Source organism: Poecilia reticulata, linkage group LG18 (genome assembly GCF_000633615.1).
Source record: "Poecilia reticulata strain Guanapo linkage group LG18, Guppy_female_1.0+MT, whole genome shotgun sequence".
Taxonomy (NCBI): domain Eukaryota; kingdom Metazoa; phylum Chordata; class Actinopteri; order Cyprinodontiformes; family Poeciliidae; genus Poecilia; species Poecilia reticulata.
The window spans coordinates 5,436,251-5,456,694 of record NC_024348.1 but is presented as its reverse complement, the minus strand read 5'-3'; the positions used below and the strand labels follow the sequence as shown (position 1 = coordinate 5,456,694).

At 38.4% G+C, this 20,444-nt stretch overlaps 4 protein-coding genes across 6 annotated transcripts; 1 reads left to right on the top strand and 3 right to left on the bottom strand.

Moving 5' to 3' along the window:
- Positions 1-2,045: 2,045 nt before the first annotated feature.
- On the bottom strand, positions 2,046-3,503 carry LOC103480239 (uncharacterized). Its single transcript, XM_008435118.1, has 5 exons — positions 3,432-3,503; positions 2,987-3,310; positions 2,558-2,902; positions 2,404-2,489; positions 2,046-2,174 (listed from the first exon to the last, which is right to left on the bottom strand). The coding sequence occupies exons 1-5, from the start codon at positions 3,472-3,474 to the stop codon at positions 2,046-2,048; spliced, it is 927 nt and encodes a 308-aa protein (XP_008433340.1). The 5' UTR covers positions 3,475-3,503.
- Positions 3,504-5,232: 1,729 nt separating this feature from the next.
- LOC103480230 (uncharacterized) lies at positions 5,233-8,069 on the bottom strand. 3 transcript variants are annotated; one of them, XM_008435108.2, is made up of 5 exons: positions 8,010-8,069; positions 7,218-7,922; positions 7,013-7,132; positions 6,342-6,379; positions 5,233-6,233 (listed from the first exon to the last, which is right to left on the bottom strand). In XM_008435108.2, the coding sequence occupies exons 1-5, from the start codon at positions 8,062-8,064 to the stop codon at positions 6,123-6,125; spliced, it is 1,029 nt and encodes a 342-aa protein (XP_008433330.1). In that variant the 5' UTR covers positions 8,065-8,069; the 3' UTR covers positions 5,233-6,122. The 3 variants fall into 3 exon arrangements, with proteins under 3 accessions (XP_008433330.1, XP_008433328.1, XP_008433329.1); XM_008435106.2 differs by having other exon boundaries at positions 7,218-8,054; XM_008435107.2 differs by having other exon boundaries at positions 7,040-7,132; positions 7,218-8,054.
- A 141-nt stretch (positions 8,070-8,210) lies between these two features.
- Positions 8,211-11,258, bottom strand: LOC103480229 (uncharacterized). The gene is made up of 6 exons (XM_008435104.1): positions 11,041-11,258; positions 10,615-10,768; positions 9,803-10,489; positions 9,605-9,721; positions 9,339-9,373; positions 8,211-9,240 (listed from the first exon to the last, which is right to left on the bottom strand). The coding sequence occupies exons 2-6, from the start codon at positions 10,670-10,672 to the stop codon at positions 9,115-9,117; spliced, it is 1,023 nt and encodes a 340-aa protein (XP_008433326.1). The 5' UTR covers positions 10,673-10,768; positions 11,041-11,258; the 3' UTR covers positions 8,211-9,114.
- A 993-nt stretch (positions 11,259-12,251) lies between these two features.
- LOC103480238 (C-type lectin 9a-like) lies at positions 12,252-19,695 on the top strand. The gene is made up of 5 exons (XM_017310281.1): positions 12,252-12,348; positions 13,402-13,887; positions 17,476-17,856; positions 17,951-18,292; positions 18,903-19,695. Exons 3-5 carry the CDS (start codon positions 17,619-17,621, stop codon positions 18,965-18,967), a joined length of 645 nt encoding a protein of 214 aa, XP_017165770.1. The 5' UTR covers positions 12,252-12,348; positions 13,402-13,887; positions 17,476-17,618; the 3' UTR covers positions 18,968-19,695.
- The last annotated feature ends 749 nt before the right edge of the window (positions 19,696-20,444 follow it).

Genomic DNA, 20,444 nt, shown 5'->3' with positions numbered 1-20,444 from the left:
AAACCGAGCAGAGAAACAGTGATATGTTGTGGCTAAACTTCAAAAACTTCAACAGACAACTTTCTATGTCAGCTAACCGCAGCACATGCTAACACTTCCCTCTTTAGGTTCACGTTCTATATTTTGAACAGAGACGATCACCTGACGAGCTCCAGTTGTATTCTTAAAATCTTCAGCTTCACCTCTATTCAGATTATTATTATTTTTTAATTGCTATTTTTCCCCTCTAGCATCACAACCACACCTAAGAAATCAGGAATGTTCTTACACTCTGGATTAACTACCAAAGCAGTTCAGGAATGACTTTACTGCTCTCTGCTGGCTGACTTCCTAACTGCACATCTGAATATCAATCAAATATTCACAATGTCACATTACCTACATTAGCTTAAATACTTTTATCTGTAAAGTCACTATAGCAACCTTCACTTCATCACAAGCTTGTTTTAGGAAATAAACTGATGGTGGAGTTCATCGTGTTGAGATTATCACAAGAAAACCCTCCTGAAAAATAACCAGGAAAATGTCAATTTCTTTTACAAATATGAATAAAAATGTTGTTTCTCTTGCAATTCTATCTTCATTCTTTCTTAAGCATAAGAAAGAATAAAGATAAAGATCACATAAAAACTGGCTGTTGATTGTGATTAGTTCATTTTCAGCTTGACTTTGTCTGATTTTTTTGCAGTCAGTGAACACACCCCATTAAAGTGTTATCAAGTCTTACTGACAATAGTGTGGAATCTACTAATGAGGAAAGAAAAAATAGATATTTAAAAAACAAAGACAGACAAACCAAGGTGATTTAATAGGAATATTAAATACATACAACAGACTAGTGAAAAGTTGTTCGGTTTTAACATTTTGAACGATCTTTTAGAGTATTAACATTAATATTTACCTCATGTTTTGCACGCAACAGCAGCAAAACATGCATTTGGCTGCTTGGTGGAACTTACGATCCTGTTAAAGCTGAAATATGCTGAACTTTGACCTCGGTGCTCTGTAGTCTGCTGAGTAACAGGCAAGTGACAACATGTCTGTGGTTCCTTCTGACCGAGCAGAAGGTAAATGTAACATCACAGCTCATAGTATCTGATATTTTGCACACAAAAAACAAATCTATGGAAAAATAACTTCTGTGTTCATTCAACTTTATTTGGTCAGGAACAAAACATCATCAACAACATACATATACATGCTGTGCATTGGCCCTGTAGGCACCAGATACCTCATGGTCCCTGCTTTGACTTTATTTAAAGCAGTGTAAACAAGGCTTTTTAGATATTAGTAAAGATGCTATAGATTGGCAAATAAGGCGAGAGCAAAAGGTCACACTTACATGAATAACAGAGTACAGGTGAATAAGTTGCAGCACCATTTTTGGTTTTGTCAAGCAGCTCATGTCTGCAACTTGTGAGTCTGGAGCTGCAAATCAATCTCTGGATGTTCCACAGTGGCTCAAAACTCCTTCTGAAGATGGAAAAGGAACCAGCCAATGTATTTAAATATGCATGTAAAAAGAAATGCAGGTTTTACCAGTTTTTCTGTTTGTTTTGGGGGGTTTTCTAGAGAAAATTGCATTGAATTTTCACAACAAAAAGACACTAAAATTACCAGTACAACATTTTTTATGGTTTAAAACCAAATATGAAAGTTGTGATTCTATAAAATAAGACAAAAAAAAATTACTTTTGGTAAATATTCATCAAAAATTACAAGTTGTGTTTTTCCAAAAGGTTACATAACATTGGCAGTTCTAGTCAAGTTTCAATTAGCTTGACTGAGGCTGAAAAAAATGTACAACCTGCAGCCCTCTGCTTGACTGCGTTCAGTACTGACTCCATAAAAAGCTCAACCCATGCCTCAGAGATGGTATCAGCAGGTCAAAATTTTACAAAAACCAGAGCTTAGAAAACCAACCACATTATGATTGATGGATCTCCAATTCAAACGTATCCGAATCGGCATGTTTTCCTCATTTGCCTCTGCACAGATCTCAGAAAGCAAAGAGCAGCAGTGCCTGTTCAGTTTAAAACATTCAGTCACTTCTGGTTGGACTGTCTGACTCTGGAGTAAACCGGTTCCTCCTCTCGGTTCTTCTGTCTGTTCATTGCGTCCGACTTCAGTTTGAAATCCAGGGCTGCATAATGAACCACCGTTAAGTCTTCGTTCTGCAACACAAAGCAGGTCTAAATAGTGGAGTCTGTCTACAAACACAATCTTAACTCATTTTTTTAAATAGCTAACCTGAATGTCAGCAGCATCTCCTGGCTCTTGATGTGATCCTTGATGAGAAAAAAAAATCATCAAAATGCTGCAAGAAAAACATAAATCATCTACTAAATATCAACTGGTTGTACCTTCTGAATGATTGATTTTTCTTCTGAAAATTCGACAAACAATAAAAATCAGGATGATGTTCAAGATCAGAGACGCAGCCAGGGACACCACCCCTCCATGCATCAACGCAGGGTCAAGCTGTTTCTCTGAGGAAAAAATATAGAACACTTTTGCAGATTTGTGGGGGAAAAAAAGCAACAAACTTAACTCTTACCTCCCACATTTAGTCTTGTTCCTGGCCCGAATAGAATCCGTCCGCATGAAGCCGCAGCGCAGTGGTACGTCCCAGCATCAGACATGGTCACGTTCCTCTTTGGTAAGCTGTACACGCAGCTGTGGACAGCAGGACCGTCTTCTGGGCTCCTCGCACACAGACCACCACTCCGTGTCGTTGTGTACAGCGTTCCCAGACCGGATCCCTCCGAGTTCTTCCTGAACCAGTAAACGCTGTGGTCTCCGTTAACGGTTCCGGTTAGCATGGTGCAGTTCAGAGTCACAGAGCCTCCTGGTTGGGCAGAAACGGAGTCCGGCTGGTGGAGGACCGTCTTGCAGCTGGAATCTAAGACAAGATGTTCTAATGATATCAATAAAAGCGGTGAAAATAAGTGCAGAAAGCTTCTAGAAAGCATCAAGTTTCTCTTACTCTTTAGCAATAAAAATGTTCCGTTGTCAAACTCGGTGACGGAGATGCTGGTGTAGCCGCAGTAGTACAGAGCAGAATCAGAGTCTTGGATATTAGAGATCTTCAGATCGTAGAGCCCTTCCTTGGTGTAAACTGAAAGTCGCTTATTGTCCTTAAACTGCTTGTGTAAGGTGTTGGAGCCGGGAAGATGTTTGTAAAAAGTGGATATGATCTGCGGCGGTTCTCCTGGTACCTGCTTGTACCAGTTTAGATGGGAGGCACTGGAGGTGTAGAAGCAATGCAGAGTAACATTGTCTCCAAAGTCGGCGTAGAGAACGTCCCCGTCTGAAAAACACGTGAAGTTCGGATAGTCAAAGTGCGCAGAATGGTTTACGGATACCTTAGAGCGTTGCCGTATCGAGAAACTACCGTCACGATGCAGGAGTGTGTAAGTGGAGTGACTTACATGCTTTACAGAGAGGAACCAGGAGTACATAAAACCTCAGCATCCTTCACTCTTCACTGCTCAGACTCTTCCAGTGTAATAGCGACTTCAGTAAACGGGTCGAGGACGAGACTTTATATGTTCAGCGGAAATGACCTCTACTTGCAGTGACAATGGAAACAGTGTGGGCACAAAAGGAAGTGAGAAGCTCTGATTTATTTATTTATTTATTTATTTATTTATTTATTTATTTATTTATTTATTTATTTTCATTTAAAGCTGGGGTATGTAACTTTTAATGCAATATGTTTTTTTTTTTACACATTGTTAAAGCTGGCACCAAGTCATGACAGTATAATAGGGGTAGATAATCTGTGAAAAAAATCAATCTCCTCCCTGAGCGGCCATGAAGCGCTCCCAGTCAAAAACAACCAATCAGAGATCTGGAGGAGGGTCTTAGTGCTGTCAATCAACTTCGTGTATGCACTGCTCAATGTTCTAATGCCAAAGAAACAACATTACTTGAGTAAATAAAAAAAATGCAGCCTTAAATGATTTCACTTATTAAGGGAAAAAGCTATCCAACTGAACTAACCCCAGGTGAAAAAGTAGCTGGTCCCAAATCTAATTTACTCAACGCTGACAGTCAAAGAGTGTAAAATCTCTGGTTCACTCTTCACTGCAGAATTACTTCAGCCACATTTAATTGTGTATTTAAGGTCTCTTCACACTCTGATTCAGTCTGAATCTAGATTTTGAGTAAGTTACACCAAAACTTGTGGTTTACAGCTGCAGGACATAATGTTGAACGGCGTGAGAGAAATCACCTGTAAAGAGAGCGGCCTGAAGAAAGGCTTCCCAAAAGGAAATGGAGAAACCTAAGAACAGTGGGTTATGAAATATCCCCCAAACTGAAACATTAAGTTTCCATCACTCATGATCCACCCCCACATAGAGAGGAACACACTGCCAACGGAGAACAACAACTTGGACAGAGCTGGACCAGACTTTGACTGGCTAGAGTGAGACTTGACAATGGAGAAGGGGCTTTAGAAAGCATATAATGCAAACTGAGTTTTCAATTTATACATGTTGCACAAATTCACCTCAAAGGTTACCTCAGATTACTGGAATTTTGATCCTGAAATATGAATTAGGCCAGAATTTTTGGACAAGGACTGGACACAAAGGTTTGGACTGTGTGAAGAAGCCAGAGACCTGGGTGTTAGGATTGTGGAGCTTCAGACAGCAAATCTGGAAACATATAAGAAAGTAGTAGCCTTCTTTTAGCTGGCCTTTAATAGCCTCTTAATACATTTTCATTTAGAGGTTATCTCATCATTAATTGAAACTGATATTGTTCTAAAGAAAATTTATTGTATGCTCAATAAAGTAACCCAGTTATTTAAAATGTTGTCCTTTTTCAGGAACAGCAACAGTTTGTTGTCATGGTGAAGATTGCTGGAAATAATTAGGCCTCGACACATTTCTTATATTTCACCAGATCAACAAACTTTACATGCTGACAATCCTTAAGCATAGCAAGTATTTATTTTTTAGCTTATGTGGTTCATCCTGTTTAATTTTTGGTCTTGATTTCTTTTCTTTTTAAAATCAGTTTTATTGATTCAGGTTACAAAAGAAATAATCCACTCGGTAGAAATACATGTGATGTGCTTTAATGTGCATAACATAACTGATAACAGATAACTGACCTGTGTCCCAGACATTCAGTGGGTGGCAGAAATTTGTGAAATAAGCACAACATGTTTGATACTGTTAAACTTTAATGAAGAAGAAAAGCAGGTAAAAGCTCACGACATCTTAAAAATGATTACAAAGCTACAGAAATTATTCACAAACAACATAAAAGTCAAGTATTGCTATTTTGCAATGTTTATGTAACCAACAGATATATTCAAGCTTAATGTTGATAAAAAAAATAACAAAAGCAAAAACTGATAGACTCAAAATTCATAGAATTAGAAGCACATTTACTGAAATGATAAAAAAAAAAAATGTTTTATAACAATTTTCATTCAACCAAGACTGTTGTGACGACTTCCTCACAACGGAGGCGTTTCGGAAAGAACAGAAGTTTTTAAAGAGACAGAGGCCCAATTTCAAGGCATTAAATTAGGAAGCAAGACTTCTTTTAAGTCATTTAATAAATATAGCACTTTTAGAAGGCCTGAAGGAAACATAGTTACTTCATTATGCTATAAAACGGCACTTTATGCCTGGAAAACATTGGAGAACTCTGAAAGGAAAAAAACAAAACATGGAGGAAAAAACAACAATACTAATCTAAGAAAACAAAATCCACGAAGCGTAAGGAACAGGATAAGAGAATAAACACAAAGAAATTAACTTATCGGACAAGTCCTTTCGGATCTAATTGAACAACAATCAATTAATAAAAACATTTATTCCAGTTCTATTAAACAAGCATGTTGAAATCAGTTTCATCCTTTATTTTTCTTTTCACGTTTCCTCTTGTATTTCGCTGATTTCTATTTCTAATTGGTGACGAGTCATAGAGTAGAAAACATCCTTCAGTAAATAGAACTCGCTCCACAGATTCTCTATCAGATCTAAGTTGTGATCCAGCCAGGATCACTTCAAAGTGCAGATGTTAAATCTAGTCAGAACAAAATCTCAAGCAATTCTGTGCTTGGCTGTAATATATATATATTTTTTCCCATTCTACTACTAAACCCTGTAGTACACACATTCACTCCAGATGGGATCCTTTCTCCTTCGTGGTCTATTGGACAGTGCAAAAAAAGCTGCGTAATATGCTTTTTGTGCATTGCAAGCATCCTGGAAGCAAAAGGTTTGTTAGAATTTTACACACACAAAAAAATACAGTAACTATTATGTTATGTATATGTCATTAAATAGAAAAGGACTGATGAATAAATTGCTCACCTTCACATCTGGCTTGTTGGATGGCCCTTTTACAGACTCTGCAGGTAAAAGCAGAAGTTTAGATTTTTTTTTTGTTTATTTTTTCATATATATAATTTTTTCTTTGTTTTTTTTACAGTTTAGACTGAAGAGGATTAGCGCCACTGGAATATCTGATTTTAGTCTTTGGAGAAAAAGTCAAAATTCTGAAATTAAAGTCAGAATTCTTTTTTTTCTTTTTCCCTAATCCTAAACCAATATGTTTAAATGTGTTTTTATTAACAAGGATAAGGTGACAGTTTACAAATTAATTACCTCTAGAAGCCATGATAGACAGCCATGTCAGCAATCAAAATTTTCTTACAACTGCCAATAATCATTTACTTATTTCACTGTGAAGGAATTTCTACCCACTCCTTGCTTAAGAACTATATGAATTTGCATATTTTGAAGAGTTTTCAACCAAGAGCATCAAATTAAGTTGAGTGAAATCATAATTTGGAGAATGCAGTCTGGATTTGCTTATGCTATCTTTGCTCAATGTTGAAACAAGTTTCATAATCTCAAGCAAATAAACGTGGGGGAAGAAAGAAAAACCAGAGGAAAAATATCATAAGTCAAATTTAGCTTTTTCCTGCATTGCATGTATACGAATTTAAAGTTGTAAAATTTGTTTTAAAAAAATCTGTTACTTGAACATTTGAAGCTCTTTTTCTTACGTGTCACACACAGTAAGACAGCCAGTAAAACACTCAGGAGGGAGGTGAAAGAAAAGGCTCCGGTCCATAAATAAGTCTCTAAGTTGTTGGTATCTGCAGAAACACAGCAACATAAACTTTCTGTTTAAGTTAAATTAGGTAATTTGTGGTGTTTTTGTTTTGTTTTGCAGCTGCTCACCTTTTAAGTCCAGCTTTGTGCCTGTTCCGAACAGAATGTGTCCACAGGAGGCAACCGCACAGTAGTAGGTTCCAGCATGAGAGGCGTCCAGTTTGCCAATCGGCAGCTTGTACACACAGCTGTGTGTCTGTCCGCCGGTTTTGTTGTTGCACAGCTTGTTCTCACCCCCTTGGCTGTGAATGAGTCCTGGTTCAGACTCTTCGAAGTTTTTAAACCAGTAAACGCTGTGCTCTCCGCCACAGGTCCCAGTTTGTACCGTACAGTTCAGGGTCACAGAGCCTCCGGGCCGGATGGTCTCCAATGCTGACTGATAAACTGAAGTTTGCAGCTTGGAACCTGTTTGTTCTACATACACCATTGTGCCTTCAGCAAAATCCAGCCTGTACAGGTAGCTGCTTGCACAGAAGTAAACTGCAGAGTCTGAAATCCTCAGATTTCTTATCTTCAAATGATTTTTGCCTTTAGTGATCGCCAGGTCAAAGCGTGGATCGTTTCTGAATTCATCGTGGAAAGTGGCGTTCTTGTCGTACTTGTAATAGGTGGAGACCAGCCTTGGCTTCTGCCCCAGATTTTGCCTGTACCAGTAGAACCGAGCGTCCACGACGTTTTCATAGAAGCATTGCAGAGTCAAGTTGTCTCCAGCTTTAGCGAACACGAAATGTTTGTCTTGGCGAACAGATAAGATTTTTTGTGTCTTTGTCCCAGCTGTGGTAAAGAATAAAACCCCGACATGATAAACATACGACAACTTGGTACAGCGCACCGAAATGTGGAACTTGTACATGGACTCACCCATTGTCCCCAAGAACAAGAACATCAGATAGACAACAAAGCATTTGCATGTCATGGTGATTTGATTGCTGTTCTGATTGAGAAGAACCTCGACCCATTTTTCAGTTTTCATAGATAAGGATGTACAGTATTTGATTGGCCAAGCAGAGATGACGCAACCTCTGGTATTTCAGAAACTTGGGTCACATGACCACGGTCCGCTTCAAGCCACATTCTTTCTGTGTCACTCAAACAACGGCCCTGTGAAACCGCTAGTTAGATTGTGCATACAGGCTCCAGTGAACAACAAATGATTAATGTAGGTTTTCATATTATTTATTGCAGTTACAACACACTTTCATAGATTTTATTGGGATTTAGTATTGCAAACACAAGGTGCGTCACACTTCTGAAATGGAGAGAAAATAACATGATTTTTTCCAGACTTCAACAAATACAAATATGAAAAGATTACTGTCTTTGTAACTACCTCCCTCTCCTCTAAATGAAAACATTGCCATATCAAATATGTAGCCTGCTTTACCCTAATATCTGCCAAGATACATTGTCAAACCCTTCAAACACCTTCTGGACTATTTCTGATAACATGTAAAGATATATGGGTAAAGGTAAAGTTTAAATCAACCCAATCAAAACTTCTTTACGGGGGAAATGTTATAACATTGGACAAGCGGAGGTAATGCAATCCTTCATATTTAAAATATTTAAAAATAAATCTACTTTCCTCTCTGGGATTTCTGGGTCTTAAGCAACACGTCCATCGCATGGAGCATTTGCAAGAAGCATCCAAAGGACATAACAGCATGACGGCATCATCCAGGTGATTTAAAAAAGAAAAACATAAATAAACAAACTCACACATGCATACACACCCAAACACACACATAAAGACCTTTTAGAGTAACCAATTGTTTTTGAAAACTAAGTGTCAATCACAAAATGCTCCAACACAAATAAAAGTTCATTTACAGAAACATTTTTACATCAAGAGAGGTTTAGCAATTTGGCTGCTAATAAAAAAAACAATATGTCCACCTGTAGATTTGTTGTAAGATAAGTTCTTGAAACTACATTAAAGAGTTTCAAAATAAAGTTCATGCGCTCCTCACTTCCTATGGCTAACATTGGAGTAAACACACTCAGTCTTGCTGCTCTCTCTCTGTCTTCTTGATCTGTTGGACTGATCAACATTTATAGTTGTATTGAGGACTGTCATGTCGTGGTCATTAACCTGGAAATACACGTGAAAGCAGATCAGAATATTGATCTTGTGGGAAAGTTTGTACAAAATATTAATAATGATCGCAAAAATGAAGAGGTAACTCCTACCTGCGGTGCAGTCATAGCAGCAGAACATTGCAAATCTGTTTCAAAAGAGCAAATTGGTTTCTTAAAATAGCAACAGGTTCGTTTCCATAAATCAAAATATCAAACAGTTATTTAAAAATATGAACATGTAATAAAAGGCTTATATTATGTGTAAGCTATGAAAATCAAAAACACTTGCTGCATAGATTTCTCAAATACTGAGTTTTACTTTGAGTTGGATTGTGGATATAAATGACGTTTGCATGGAGATGGAAATGCACACTCACTTTCACCTGATGTTTTTCTTCGTCTGCACAATAAGAAAACCAGTGAAGCAGCAAGAAGGGTTGTCAGAAATCCAGTTAAAGTTCCAAAGACAGCATTCTGGAGGAGATTTTTCTCACCTGGAGAGAAATCAATCGACAAAGAATCACAGATTCCACTTCATGTTTCCGTCTTCACATGATGTGAAGCCTTTTACTCACGTGAAAAGTCCTGCATTGTTGCGTTTTCAAACAGGACGTGTCCACAGGAAGCAATAGCACAGTGGTAGGATCCAGCATCAGACACGGACTGGTTCTCCATCGGCAGGTGGTGGACGCAGGTGTGTGTTTGTGTGTTGGAATTTCTCTCACTCTGATCATTCTTGCTTCCCTGAGTGTAAAAGAATCCTGGTTGGAATCCGTCAGAGTTTTTAAACCAATAAACTCTGTGTTCTCCACCACCGTTTCCAGTTTTTAGTGTACAGTTCAGAGTTGCAGAGCCTTCTGGCTGCCGGCTCTCAGAGGTCAACTGATGGACCAGAACTTTTACATCGGAGTCGAAGCTTTTTACGCTGACGACAGTGCCTTGTGGTTGCGCGTTGCTCGTTCCACAGAAATATGTGGCAGAGTCTGAAACTCGTAGATCTGAAATGATCAGATGATTTGTCCAGTCTCCCTTAACCAAATCCAAACGAGAATTGTTCTTGAATTCACCATGAAAAATGGTTTCTCTCCCGTAGATATAGAAGCTGGCAATCAGCGTTGGTTTCTGCCCCAGGGTTTGCCTGTACCAGTAGATCCGTTCTGAGTCATGGAAACAATGTAAAGTCACTTTTCCCCCAATGGGAGCTGATATGAAGCTGCCGCTTTGATGAACAGGCGGGGTTAAATTCAGATGAATTTTCTGACCTGAGGTTAAATTAGAGTCAAATCATACGATCAATAAAGTTTCTTACGATTCAGTAAAACCCTGACAGAAGGTAATGTGGGATATTTAGATGATATACATAGAAATATTTAGACACAAAACTCACCCATGGTGCCCAGGAGCAAAATTGTCGCCCAGACGACAAACTGACTTGATGTCAGCATGTTTCAAATAAGATAATGAACGGAAAGAACTTCAGTGCATTTTCCTCTCTTAGAAGAAGTCTGCACTTGATTGGCCCCTGCCAAGTGACACATGTCCTGCTTAGGAAACAACCATTTTCTCATATCAACATGTCATGTTATATTTTAGTCATAAAAATGTTTGCTGGGTTAAACAGAAATGAAAAAAAAACAACAACCCTGAGATCAAATTCATTTTGTGTTTCTTTGTTTCCTTACATTTAGTTCGGTAAATGTAAACAAACAACTGAAAAAGATGATCTAACTAAAAATAGATTTAGGAGGCTGATTGATACATCAGATCAATCTATTAAATGTTTGCAGAGAAGATTGCGCAGTAAATGTCTTACTTCTTTGTGGATGATGTGACTCTCTTTCCGTTCTTCTCCCGCCAGGAAGGCCGTCCAGAGTAAAAATGTTTGCAGCGTCTGCGTGCGTACAGCTGTGGTGACTGTGAGGTTGCCTTATTGTGGCAACCCCGTGGAGGGAAGTGCCAAAACGACATCAACCTGTGGTTCTGCTCAGGCTGTAACCTTCCACATGAACAGGATGTGTTTGAAAGTTACCTGGACATGAGAGTCAGCATCTCCAAGTACATCATCGTCTGGTGTTTCAACCCAAACTGAAGAGCTTGAGACGTTCAAATGTCTAGGTTTCACTTTGCAGATGTAGTTTCCATAAAAACTTGGTTTCTGTATGACAGTAAGTCACTCATCACAAGTAGTGTCAAAAGTCAACAAGAAAGGTGACCTGGATGAGCTGAAGTACATGCAGAAGGAACTCAATGTGCAGCTACAGATGGCATAATGTGATTCTTCTGACTTGTTCATTTCTTTTTTATCTCAACACTAATACGAAAGACAACGTTTTTTTGTAATATAGTCAAAATAACAAAGATCACTGAACAATGTATTATATTAACACTTAAGAGCGAGAATTGCTTAAATATATTTTTCAATACAAGAGACTTTTGATGACACTTTTGAAACAGTTGTCTGGCTTATTAACTATAAAGGCTGCATGGGAATTTGATTTCTGAACAGACAGACAGACAGACAGACAGACAGACTCACTCTTTGGACCAAACACATCAAAAAGACACATTGGGATCTTTACCTGTTTCACTCCCTCACCTGGTTTATACAATTATTAAATCTGCTCTCTTTCCATATGAATAGTTTTATTTCTATGCATCTTTTGTCATGAGGCGGTGGTTTGTGGTGAGTAGGAACGCAGGCAGGACCCAGGATGTAGCGGTAAATGATGAATTTAATGATAAAGAACTCTCACAAGGAACAACAGGGAGACAGCACGAGGAAACTGGTAGCACGGAGACAGGTGACATCAATTGACAAGGAATAGACAAGGACCCGACGAAGAATACAGACAACAGGGGAGACTAAATACACACGGGGCAATCACGGGAACGAGACACACCTGGGAGACAATCAACGGGGAAAGACGCAGAGACAGGACTAACAGGGAACAGAATCACACAGAAACTAGAAAATAAACACATAGAAACACGGATCATGACATCTTTACATGATCATTTTTTAACATATCTCTCATGTGGCATGTTTTAAAGAGCTCCAAGTCAGGGATATTTTGGAAAAGAACCCAATAGGGAACATATAACCTGGACAGTGCAGTAGAAGGTATGTAAAATCTTAGGTCTTATCACTTTTACTGTCTGTTATGTCTTGCTCAAAACTCAAAACCATGCAATCGTGTGCCTCTTTGGTGCTTCTCTTAGTAATATATTCCTTCATCATCTAGTCCTTGATGATGAAGGCCATCCTCATTGATGCAGACTTTAAACTTTCCCAGGTCTTTCCTTAAATAAGACACCAGAAGTGATTTTAAGTCATCTGTTTGGATTAGGATTCAAGTAGAGTATAAATTATCTACCGTATGTTTCTGCTTTCCATCTGTTTAACTGATTCTTTATCTTAATACTTTACTTTTTCACTCTATTTGAAATGCTTGGTTATTTGCGCTATACGCCTGAGAAACTGTTGTGCAGTTACTCGCTAACAGTAAGTGAGGATGGCAACAGCAACGCTCTTCTAAGAAATCAAAATAGGTCAGGAGCACGAGGGGCTACCGCTTCACGGTAGCACTTGATTTTTGCTCCACTGTGACTCGGGCTTCAAAGCAGAAAATTCAGGTCAGTTTTGAGGAAATAAGTTTCCTGTGGGCTTCTGCAACGAAAAGCAAGACCTCATTTGGGGCCCATGCTGGAGGCATTTTGCTGCTTGTAGTATAACTATCTTTTCACTTCTCAAAACGAGTAACTTCATGTAAAGATGGTGAAGACACGTTTAGAATTGAAAGAAAAGTCCAAGATGAAGTAAAGTCAGGGCTACAACCCCTTTCATTTGGAGTGACGTAAAAGTTATTCTTGAACTTTACCCGTTTGCCGTCCTTTATGTATTCAATTTGAATAATCATGTAAAAAAAAAAAAAGCAAGCACAGTCCACCTGTCTATAACCTATAATCTAATTTCAGATGGTACATAAAGGCCTCAGAGTTTTGTTAAAGCACATTAGTGAACATTAGTTGAAACTGGGTGTTGTGCTTTTGGCATTTTTGTCCTTCTGTCTGCGTTCATCCTGGTGAACAAAATTCTGATGTTCTTTACTTTCCCCTCTCTTAAAATTCTTCATGTTTTTAAAAAGCAGACTTAATCCTTTTCTTCGCTCTGCAGGTGTTTGTTCAGCACAAGCCAGGCCAAACCGCACAGACGCACTCTTTCAAATCAAAGACCACTTGCCGTCTGTTGTTGGAGACGTTCACATGCAACCTGATTTCAAGGTCTTTAGCAATAACCAACGTTGCAATGTTTCTGAGACGCTGCGCTGAGATCACTCATGTTGCCTTTAATTCATATTCGTCGTCTTGTGCGTCTGTGGGTGAAGATAAAAAGGAGGCAAAGCTTTGAAACTCTAGCCGCAAGACGCCCTCTACCAATATTGTCGAACAAGACCAAGAGCGAGAACTAAGAATCTGAGACGGGGAAAGAAACAGGTTGAGACCCGGCCTCCAGCCCTCCATTCCTGTTAAAAAGAGACAGGGTGGAGGTCTTACTTTAAAGCCACATGAACCAAGAAACACCATAAACACTACAACCACAAAGACATGTCAGGACGGTTGAGCAGCGGGGATCGACTAAATCAATGGAGCTGAAGTTGAGGTAAACAGCCTGGAACAGAGCAGAAACACAGCAGCAACAAGCAGTTTATGTGTTCTATGTTAGTCGCTGGTTGTAGATCTTAAAACTTTACTGTCCTTAGGAGGTAAAGAGCTGAAGTTCAGGAAAACATGCAACCTTTAAAGCCTGTATAATGACAGATGTTACAAGGACTTGAACAAAGAGCAGAACATCCGTCGGTTGATGTCCCGTCTTGAGCAGCACACAGCAACCTTTGATTGAAGTGGCCATTTTTATGTTTTGTCTCTCTGCTTCTTGTAAGCTTGTTACTGCAAACCTTTTTATCTTGTGTCACGACCACATTCAAGTGTTGTGAAATCAAGTAAATAAACCGCCATCGTCACGGCGATTAACAGGGTGATATGACAAAGTAGACGATTGCCCTCTGCTGGTTAGCATCAGATACTGCTCACTTAGCTGAACTGAAATAATTGAATCTCTGTCTGTCAGAGTACTAAAGATATTTGAGCCTAACTGTATACGTTTATTACAAAGGCTTGTAGACTTGGTGCCTTTTTTTCAGACGGTAGTTTTGGGATAAAACATGCTGACACTCTGAGGTTACTGAAGGTGTCTGATTATGACCCAAGAGAGACCAAAACACAACAATCACAATCAGTCAAAAGTCTGTTGTGCCAACTCAAAGAAACTAAACAGGTCCTACACTCATCGATTCAAAGTGAAAAACTAAAAAAATGTGATCCTTTTCTAACACAGGGGCTAAAAAAAAACATTATATGGCAGGTAACAACCGACTTAGTGTGTTTAACAAAAAGGAGCCTACAAGTGTAAATATAACTTTTAGGCAACTCAAACCACAAACACTTGCAGGTTTGGGATGTGAGTTAGTCCTTTGCTGAACAATCATCAGCAAGAAGGAAATGAAGAGCTTCCTGTATCATCTCCTGATTCCAGACTGGGAATGTAAGATAATTATCTCCATCTTACATTCCCAACCTGCCTGTCAGACATGTAACCTGCCAGAGAGCTGAAGAGGAAGTCGGATATCATTTCATCAGCATCACAATGAGACCAGTCATATGTTAACAGAAGCACGACTTCATGACAGAACATGTACAGTTTACTATGACTGAACAGGATTTCAGAATTAAATTCAACATAAAATGTGACAGAAGACTGAGAACGAGAGATGACTTTCTGAAATGTTTGGAAAATGTTTACAAGTTAGAGAGGACAAATATTAGGAGCTCAAGCTGAAGTTAGGAAACTTTTATTAAAACAATCAACGCTGAAAATAATTAAAATATGGTTTCAACAAAGTAAGCAGTGTGTGCCACTATACATATGAAAAAATGTTTTAAGTGACCCATCATTGTCCTATTTTTTCACATAATTAAGAAACTGCGTTTTACAATCTTGATGGAAAGATGCTGTAAGCTACTAAAGGTCCAGTCATTCAGAGCTTACATGTTACAAGAATGAATCTTTTCCACTGTTTCCATCTCAGGCATCAATAAAAACTTTCTCCCGTTCTAGTTTTCAGTCGTCTTAGTAAATCCTCAGAAATGTATGCTGTCACACTTATTAAAAATTGTAAGTCCCAATTGTTTATTTCAAAATGCAGTTTGGAAATGCTGCTACCAAAAAAGGAAAATAAACATCTAAAACTTAACTTAGCATTCAGTAATCATATTGAGCTCAGGCAACCATCTTATGAGACTCAAAGTTACTCTTTGACAAAGAAACTTTATCCTCAGAGGATTGTTGGGTAAAAAACCAGCTTAAAAAAACAGCCAACATTCATGGTTAAAAAAAAAAATCTTAAATCGCAATGAGAAGACTTTGAGGAACATTAAATATCTGTTGTAAAGATTTCTGAAAAGCCAAACTCTACTGATGTAAACTATAATGTGAGTTTCTAATGATGTGCAGAACTTTGAACTGCCTTGCTGCTGAAATACAAATAAACTTGATTAGTCGACTTGGTACAAAGAAAAGACAATCGGCTCAAAATGTTTGCATGGCACCATGGATACCCAAACGTGTGATGTGTATGTTTGTTTTTCAGATGTAAAATAGTTGTTTGGGAAGCCTGGGAGTCGGATTACAGTTGCAAATTACCATTCTTTATTTGCAAGAGGTGTTGTGCAACAGGACCACTTTGCATGAAAAAAATTTCAAAAAATTCAAAAAATAAATTTTGTCTTCGTTTTTGTTCTGTAGTTAGTTGTGTTAACCTGTTACGTTAACAACATTCAAACAAGGATTGCAGAATCTTATTCCGGCCCCTCGTCACCAAGCTGAGCTGTTTTAGATTTGCCTGAACCAATCATGTTTCCATTCCTGTATAGAATAACATGTTGCTCTCACCAGACTGCGCTTTTAAACACAGAGTTTGTCTTTTTATGTAGGACAAAGCATAGGCGCAACAGAACTGTAATTTTGTAGGTTCTAATGTGTTTAATAAACAAAAGGCAAAAGGTTTTAATAGTTAATGTTGTCTTTTCCATACGCAGGTCCTTTGGTCCTCTGTGGAGAATTTTACTTTTGTTACCTGTGAAGTCTTTCTATTCCAAATATATCAAGTTCATCAAATACTACATGGCATTCAGGTTTATTGGTCAATTCAATTTTTCCTGGAGATTAGATTCAATTTAAAAATATTGCAATTGCATAGGAACATGGATGGAATAAAGTAAAATGTCTAGGTCTGACTCTGGACCATAAATGGTTTGATGATTTTGAAAATGATTTAATTTTCAAAATTAAATCATTTTAATTTTGAAATTAAAATGATTTAATTTGAAAATTAAATCATTTTAATGATTTAATTTAATTAAATAATTAATTAAATTAAATTAAATCATTTAATTTAATTTAATTTAATGATTTAAGTTTTAAGAACTGAAGTTTTAAGAACTTCAGTTCAGAGTTTAAGGAACTCTTGAGAAGTAATTTTAAGGACTTAAAAATTGCGATCCTGTAAGTTTAATAGATATGCATTGAAAAGTTGTCCATGTTTGCACAAAAGAAATTGGTCATGTCAAGTATAGTTCAGTAATAATCATCAAACATACATTAACCATGGTTCCATTTATTGTTAGTCAGATGCAGTTCTTAACAGGTGGAAATCAGTGATTCAGCAGAACCAGAACCAGGAGACCTGAAGGGTCTGGAAGGCTGATCAGACACAACACAATTTGCTTGTTTCAACACAAAGTGGTGCTTGCAGGATATTCATGCAACACGTGCAGCTACGCTCACGCAGTGGTGTTTCCTCAGGCCAGACATTTACCTTTGAATCACAGCAGAGCTGAGCGTAGACAGACCTCTGCTGTGTGTTCAGCAGAAACATTTGCATGCACTTACATATGGCCTCATGCCAAACGATTTGCATCAAAAGGCTTAAGACACTTTTTTTTTTTTTTTTTAAGACTCAAAAACCTATATGGTCCTCACACAACGTGCCTTTGTAACAGTAGAAGAATCATGATGGAAGGGATTTTATTAGAAGTGTTTTTTCTCACAAGTGAGGGATTTGTATTTGATTAAACAAATGTTTCAGTTTAAGGGTAGATTACAAAATGATTGTGTATTTTTATCTTTCAGACCTTCTCATCCTCTCCTCCGGTCTCAGCCATCAGTACCGCTTTTTCAGTCGGCCTTTGACTTGGACTGAGGCGCAGGCCTACTGCAGACAGGCGCACGCAGACCTGGCCACCGTAGAGAACTCCGAAGACCTGAACCTGCTCATGAACACACTCCAGTCCGCCGGCTACGGCTCTGACGTCTGGATTGGTTTGTACAGCGAGATCAACTGGCAGTGGTCCGACGCCTATAATGGGGCCGGGGCTGACTACAGGCACTGGAGGAGCGACTTAAATGAACCGGAGTTCCAGAGCGCCATGCAATTCTGCGTGAGATCTGGGAGCGGAGGAAACTGGTGGGATGACGATTGTGCGTTAAACCTTCCGTTTATGTGTTACAGCGGTAAGGATATTAATCACGGCTTTTAAAATAATAATAGTAATAATAATTAAAAACATTTTTGAATATTCTGTTCTTTTCATTTTCTTATCTGTAGGAACACCGGAGTCGGCCAAATTTTCTCTTCAAAATGAGCAAAGGAACTGGTCCAGCGCTCAGAGCTTCTGCAGAGAGAACTATGTGGACCTGGCAACCGTGAAAACAGATGCAGAAAACCAGATACTGGATAACAAAATAGTTTCTTCAGCCTGGATTGGTCTGTACAGAGATCCAAACCTGTTCTGGTCTGACGGGAGCGACTTTCTCTTCAGCAACTGGGACTCTGTCATTAATCCAATTGGCTCCATGCCAGTCATATGCGGCGCTACGTCTTCTGGGCGATTGGGGAAATGGAAATTTTTGTCCTGTGAAACTAAATTACCATTTGTCTGCCACAGTGGTGAGTATTTTACTGCACGTCTGCAACCTGCACAACAGAAGAAAAAACAAAAAAACAGAATCTAACTCGTGCGAACATCCGTATTTTTACATGGTTGTTTATTTTATCTTATTGTTGAAAAGAATGATATTAAATATCTCCTCTTCTTGATTAACCAGTATTTAGAAAGGTAGTGAAGCTGAGACTGAATGTGCAGAATGCCGTGGATCCGAACGACCCGGTTCTGAAAGCAAACATCCTGAGAAAGGCAAGTCTGACAGGAAGTCTTCATATGCATTACACACGTTTGTGTAATGCATTTTGGATTTTATGTTATAGTCCATCTCAGACAAGTGACACTATTTGTCTGTCTGTCTCTCTGTATATCTAAGTATCTATGTAATCCTGATAAAGTACATATGACAAAGGTAAAGGGTGAATGTATATGAAAATTTTGCACAACTGTGCACATTTCAGTGCATAGTTCAAATGAGAATGTTAATTTGATAAAACAAAAACAGACGTTTTTTTCCTGAAATGGTTCCTGTGTGTGTGCGTGTGTGTGTGTGCGTGTGTGTGTGCGTGGGCGTGTGTGTGTGTGTGTGTGTGTGTGTGTGTGCGTGTGTCCCAGCTCCAGGACAGACTGCAGCAGAGTGGAGTGAGTGGAGCCACCTTGAAGTGGAGCGAGCGAACTGATGGAGGAGTCTTCCAGAGGGGACAATGAGATCGAAAATATAATCCCATATTCATTTATGATAGTTCATTTTTACCATGTGCCTAAATATTCCATAAATAAAACCGCTGCATGCTGCCTCTACCAGCATGTCGTCCTCCACACATTGAAATGTGCAGAGCTTTGTCATGTGACGTTTCAAACCTCCACATCACTCAGGGAGCCTGAGGGTAGAGTTCACAAAAAATGTAATCGAGTTAGAGTAGCACTACTTTGGCATGGTTGTAGTGATAGTTTATAACAAAATTACTCAAATAAAATGTATGGTTAAGAGTAAAACTATTCATAAAAGTCATTTTTTTCCCCTAGGAGTTATTCATGTAAATGTAACAAGTTGCTTCCCTCCTCTGGTCCTCCCATGTTTTCACACACGACTTCCATGTGCTGTGAAAAAAAAAAAAAACATAATTTATCAGACAAAGCCATTTTTTTTTCATTGTTTCCAAGTCCAGCATTGATGTTCATGTGCCCATTGTTGGTGTTTGGGGTCAGCATGTTTTCCCCTGACTGATCTGGAGGTTTGAAACAACGGATGACAAAAAAATAAACTACGATGCTCTGGTCAAAAACCAGCAGCTCCTTCAGTAATTTGACCTGAAGCAGGTCATCAGTGGTCACCCCACGGTTAACCCCTGACCCATGACTCTTTTGCAAGTTCACTAAAACTCACATTCCTTGACCGTTATAGACCTGGAAATGTACACTGTCAATCACGTATTTAAATAATAATAATAATAAAATCACAGTATGTGAAATCAGTTGCTGTCTTGTAATTTCTGCTGTCAACCTTTTTCAGAACCAGTTAGCCAAGGCAGTAGTACTACACATGTCACCGCATTTACCCATATCTAGAGAATACACTCCAAATTGAATATTATCTTCTAAGTTCAACTAAACGTTTGTTATTACGAGCATGTGAACCCGGAACCATTAAAAACTCAGCTGTTGTATATCTGACTAATTCAAACACGAGAAGGAGTCGGACGGATTATTCAGACGGACTTCAGTGGATAAAAAAGATGAAGGAATCATACACAATATGACACACGACAGAGTGTCGGAGCTCTGAAAATATAGGTAGCTCTTTCACTTTTTTTTCTTCTTCTTTCTTCTTCTATATACCATGGGATATATAGTCCATTCCTTTAAAGGTCTACAAATAGTCCATTTTGAACCAGATACTAACTATGAAACACTAACACTATGAAATAACAATTACAACAATTAAATTATGTTATAATGTAATTTAAATTACATTATAACATCCTAAATAATAAGACATAAACAAATCTTGGTGAAACCCAAAACGAATTTTCAACACAGTGCAGTAAAAGGCATAGAAATTCCACCAGTGCACAGGAAAGATAGAGCTATGCAACATCACAGCATGAAAACTTTATTGTGCAGTAAATTTTGTTTGTGCATTATGCTATCATGTTA

Bases quoted from the DNA above. Each gene is read 5' to 3' on its own strand.
- LOC103480239 (XM_008435118.1), bottom strand. From the start codon at position 3,474: ATGCTGAGGTTTTATGTACTCCTGGTTCCTCTCTGTAAAGCAT. The intron at 2,903-2,986 runs GTAAGAGAAACT...ATCTTGTCTTAG, and splicing joins AACATTTTTATTGCTAAAGA to ATTCCAGCTGCAAGACGGTC. The intron at 2,175-2,403 runs GTTTGTCGAATT...TTTGTGTTGCAG, and splicing joins ACATCATCCTGATTTTTATT to AACGAAGACTTAACGGTGGT.
- LOC103480230 (XM_008435106.2), bottom strand. From the start codon at position 8,034: ATGTTCTTGTTCTTGGGGACAATGGGTGAGTCCATGTACAAGTTCCAC. The intron at 7,133-7,217 runs GTGAGCAGCTGC...GTGTTTCTGCAG, and splicing joins CACAAAGCTGGACTTAAAAG to ATACCAACAACTTAGAGACT. The intron at 6,234-6,341 runs GTGAGCAATTTA...TTTTGCTTCCAG, and splicing joins CCAACAAGCCAGATGTGAAG to GATGCTTGCAATGCACAAAA.
- LOC103480229 (XM_008435104.1), bottom strand. From the start codon at position 10,672: ATGCTGACATCAAGTCAGTTTGTCGTCTGGGCGACAATTTTGCTCCTG. The intron at 9,722-9,802 runs GTGAGTAAAAGG...ATTTCTCTCCAG, and splicing joins AACAATGCAGGACTTTTCAC to GTGAGAAAAATCTCCTCCAG. The intron at 9,374-9,604 runs GTGAGTGTGCAT...CTTTTGAAACAG, and splicing joins AAGAAAAACATCAGGTGAAA to ATTTGCAATGTTCTGCTGCT.
- LOC103480238 (XM_017310281.1), top strand. From the start codon at position 17,619: ATGAACACACTCCAGTCCGCCGGCTACGGCTCTGACGTCTGGATTGGT. The intron at 17,857-17,950 runs GTAAGGATATTA...TCTTATCTGTAG, and splicing joins TCCGTTTATGTGTTACAGCG to GAACACCGGAGTCGGCCAAA. The intron at 18,293-18,902 runs GTGAGTATTTTA...CGTGTGTCCCAG, and splicing joins ACCATTTGTCTGCCACAGTG to CTCCAGGACAGACTGCAGCA.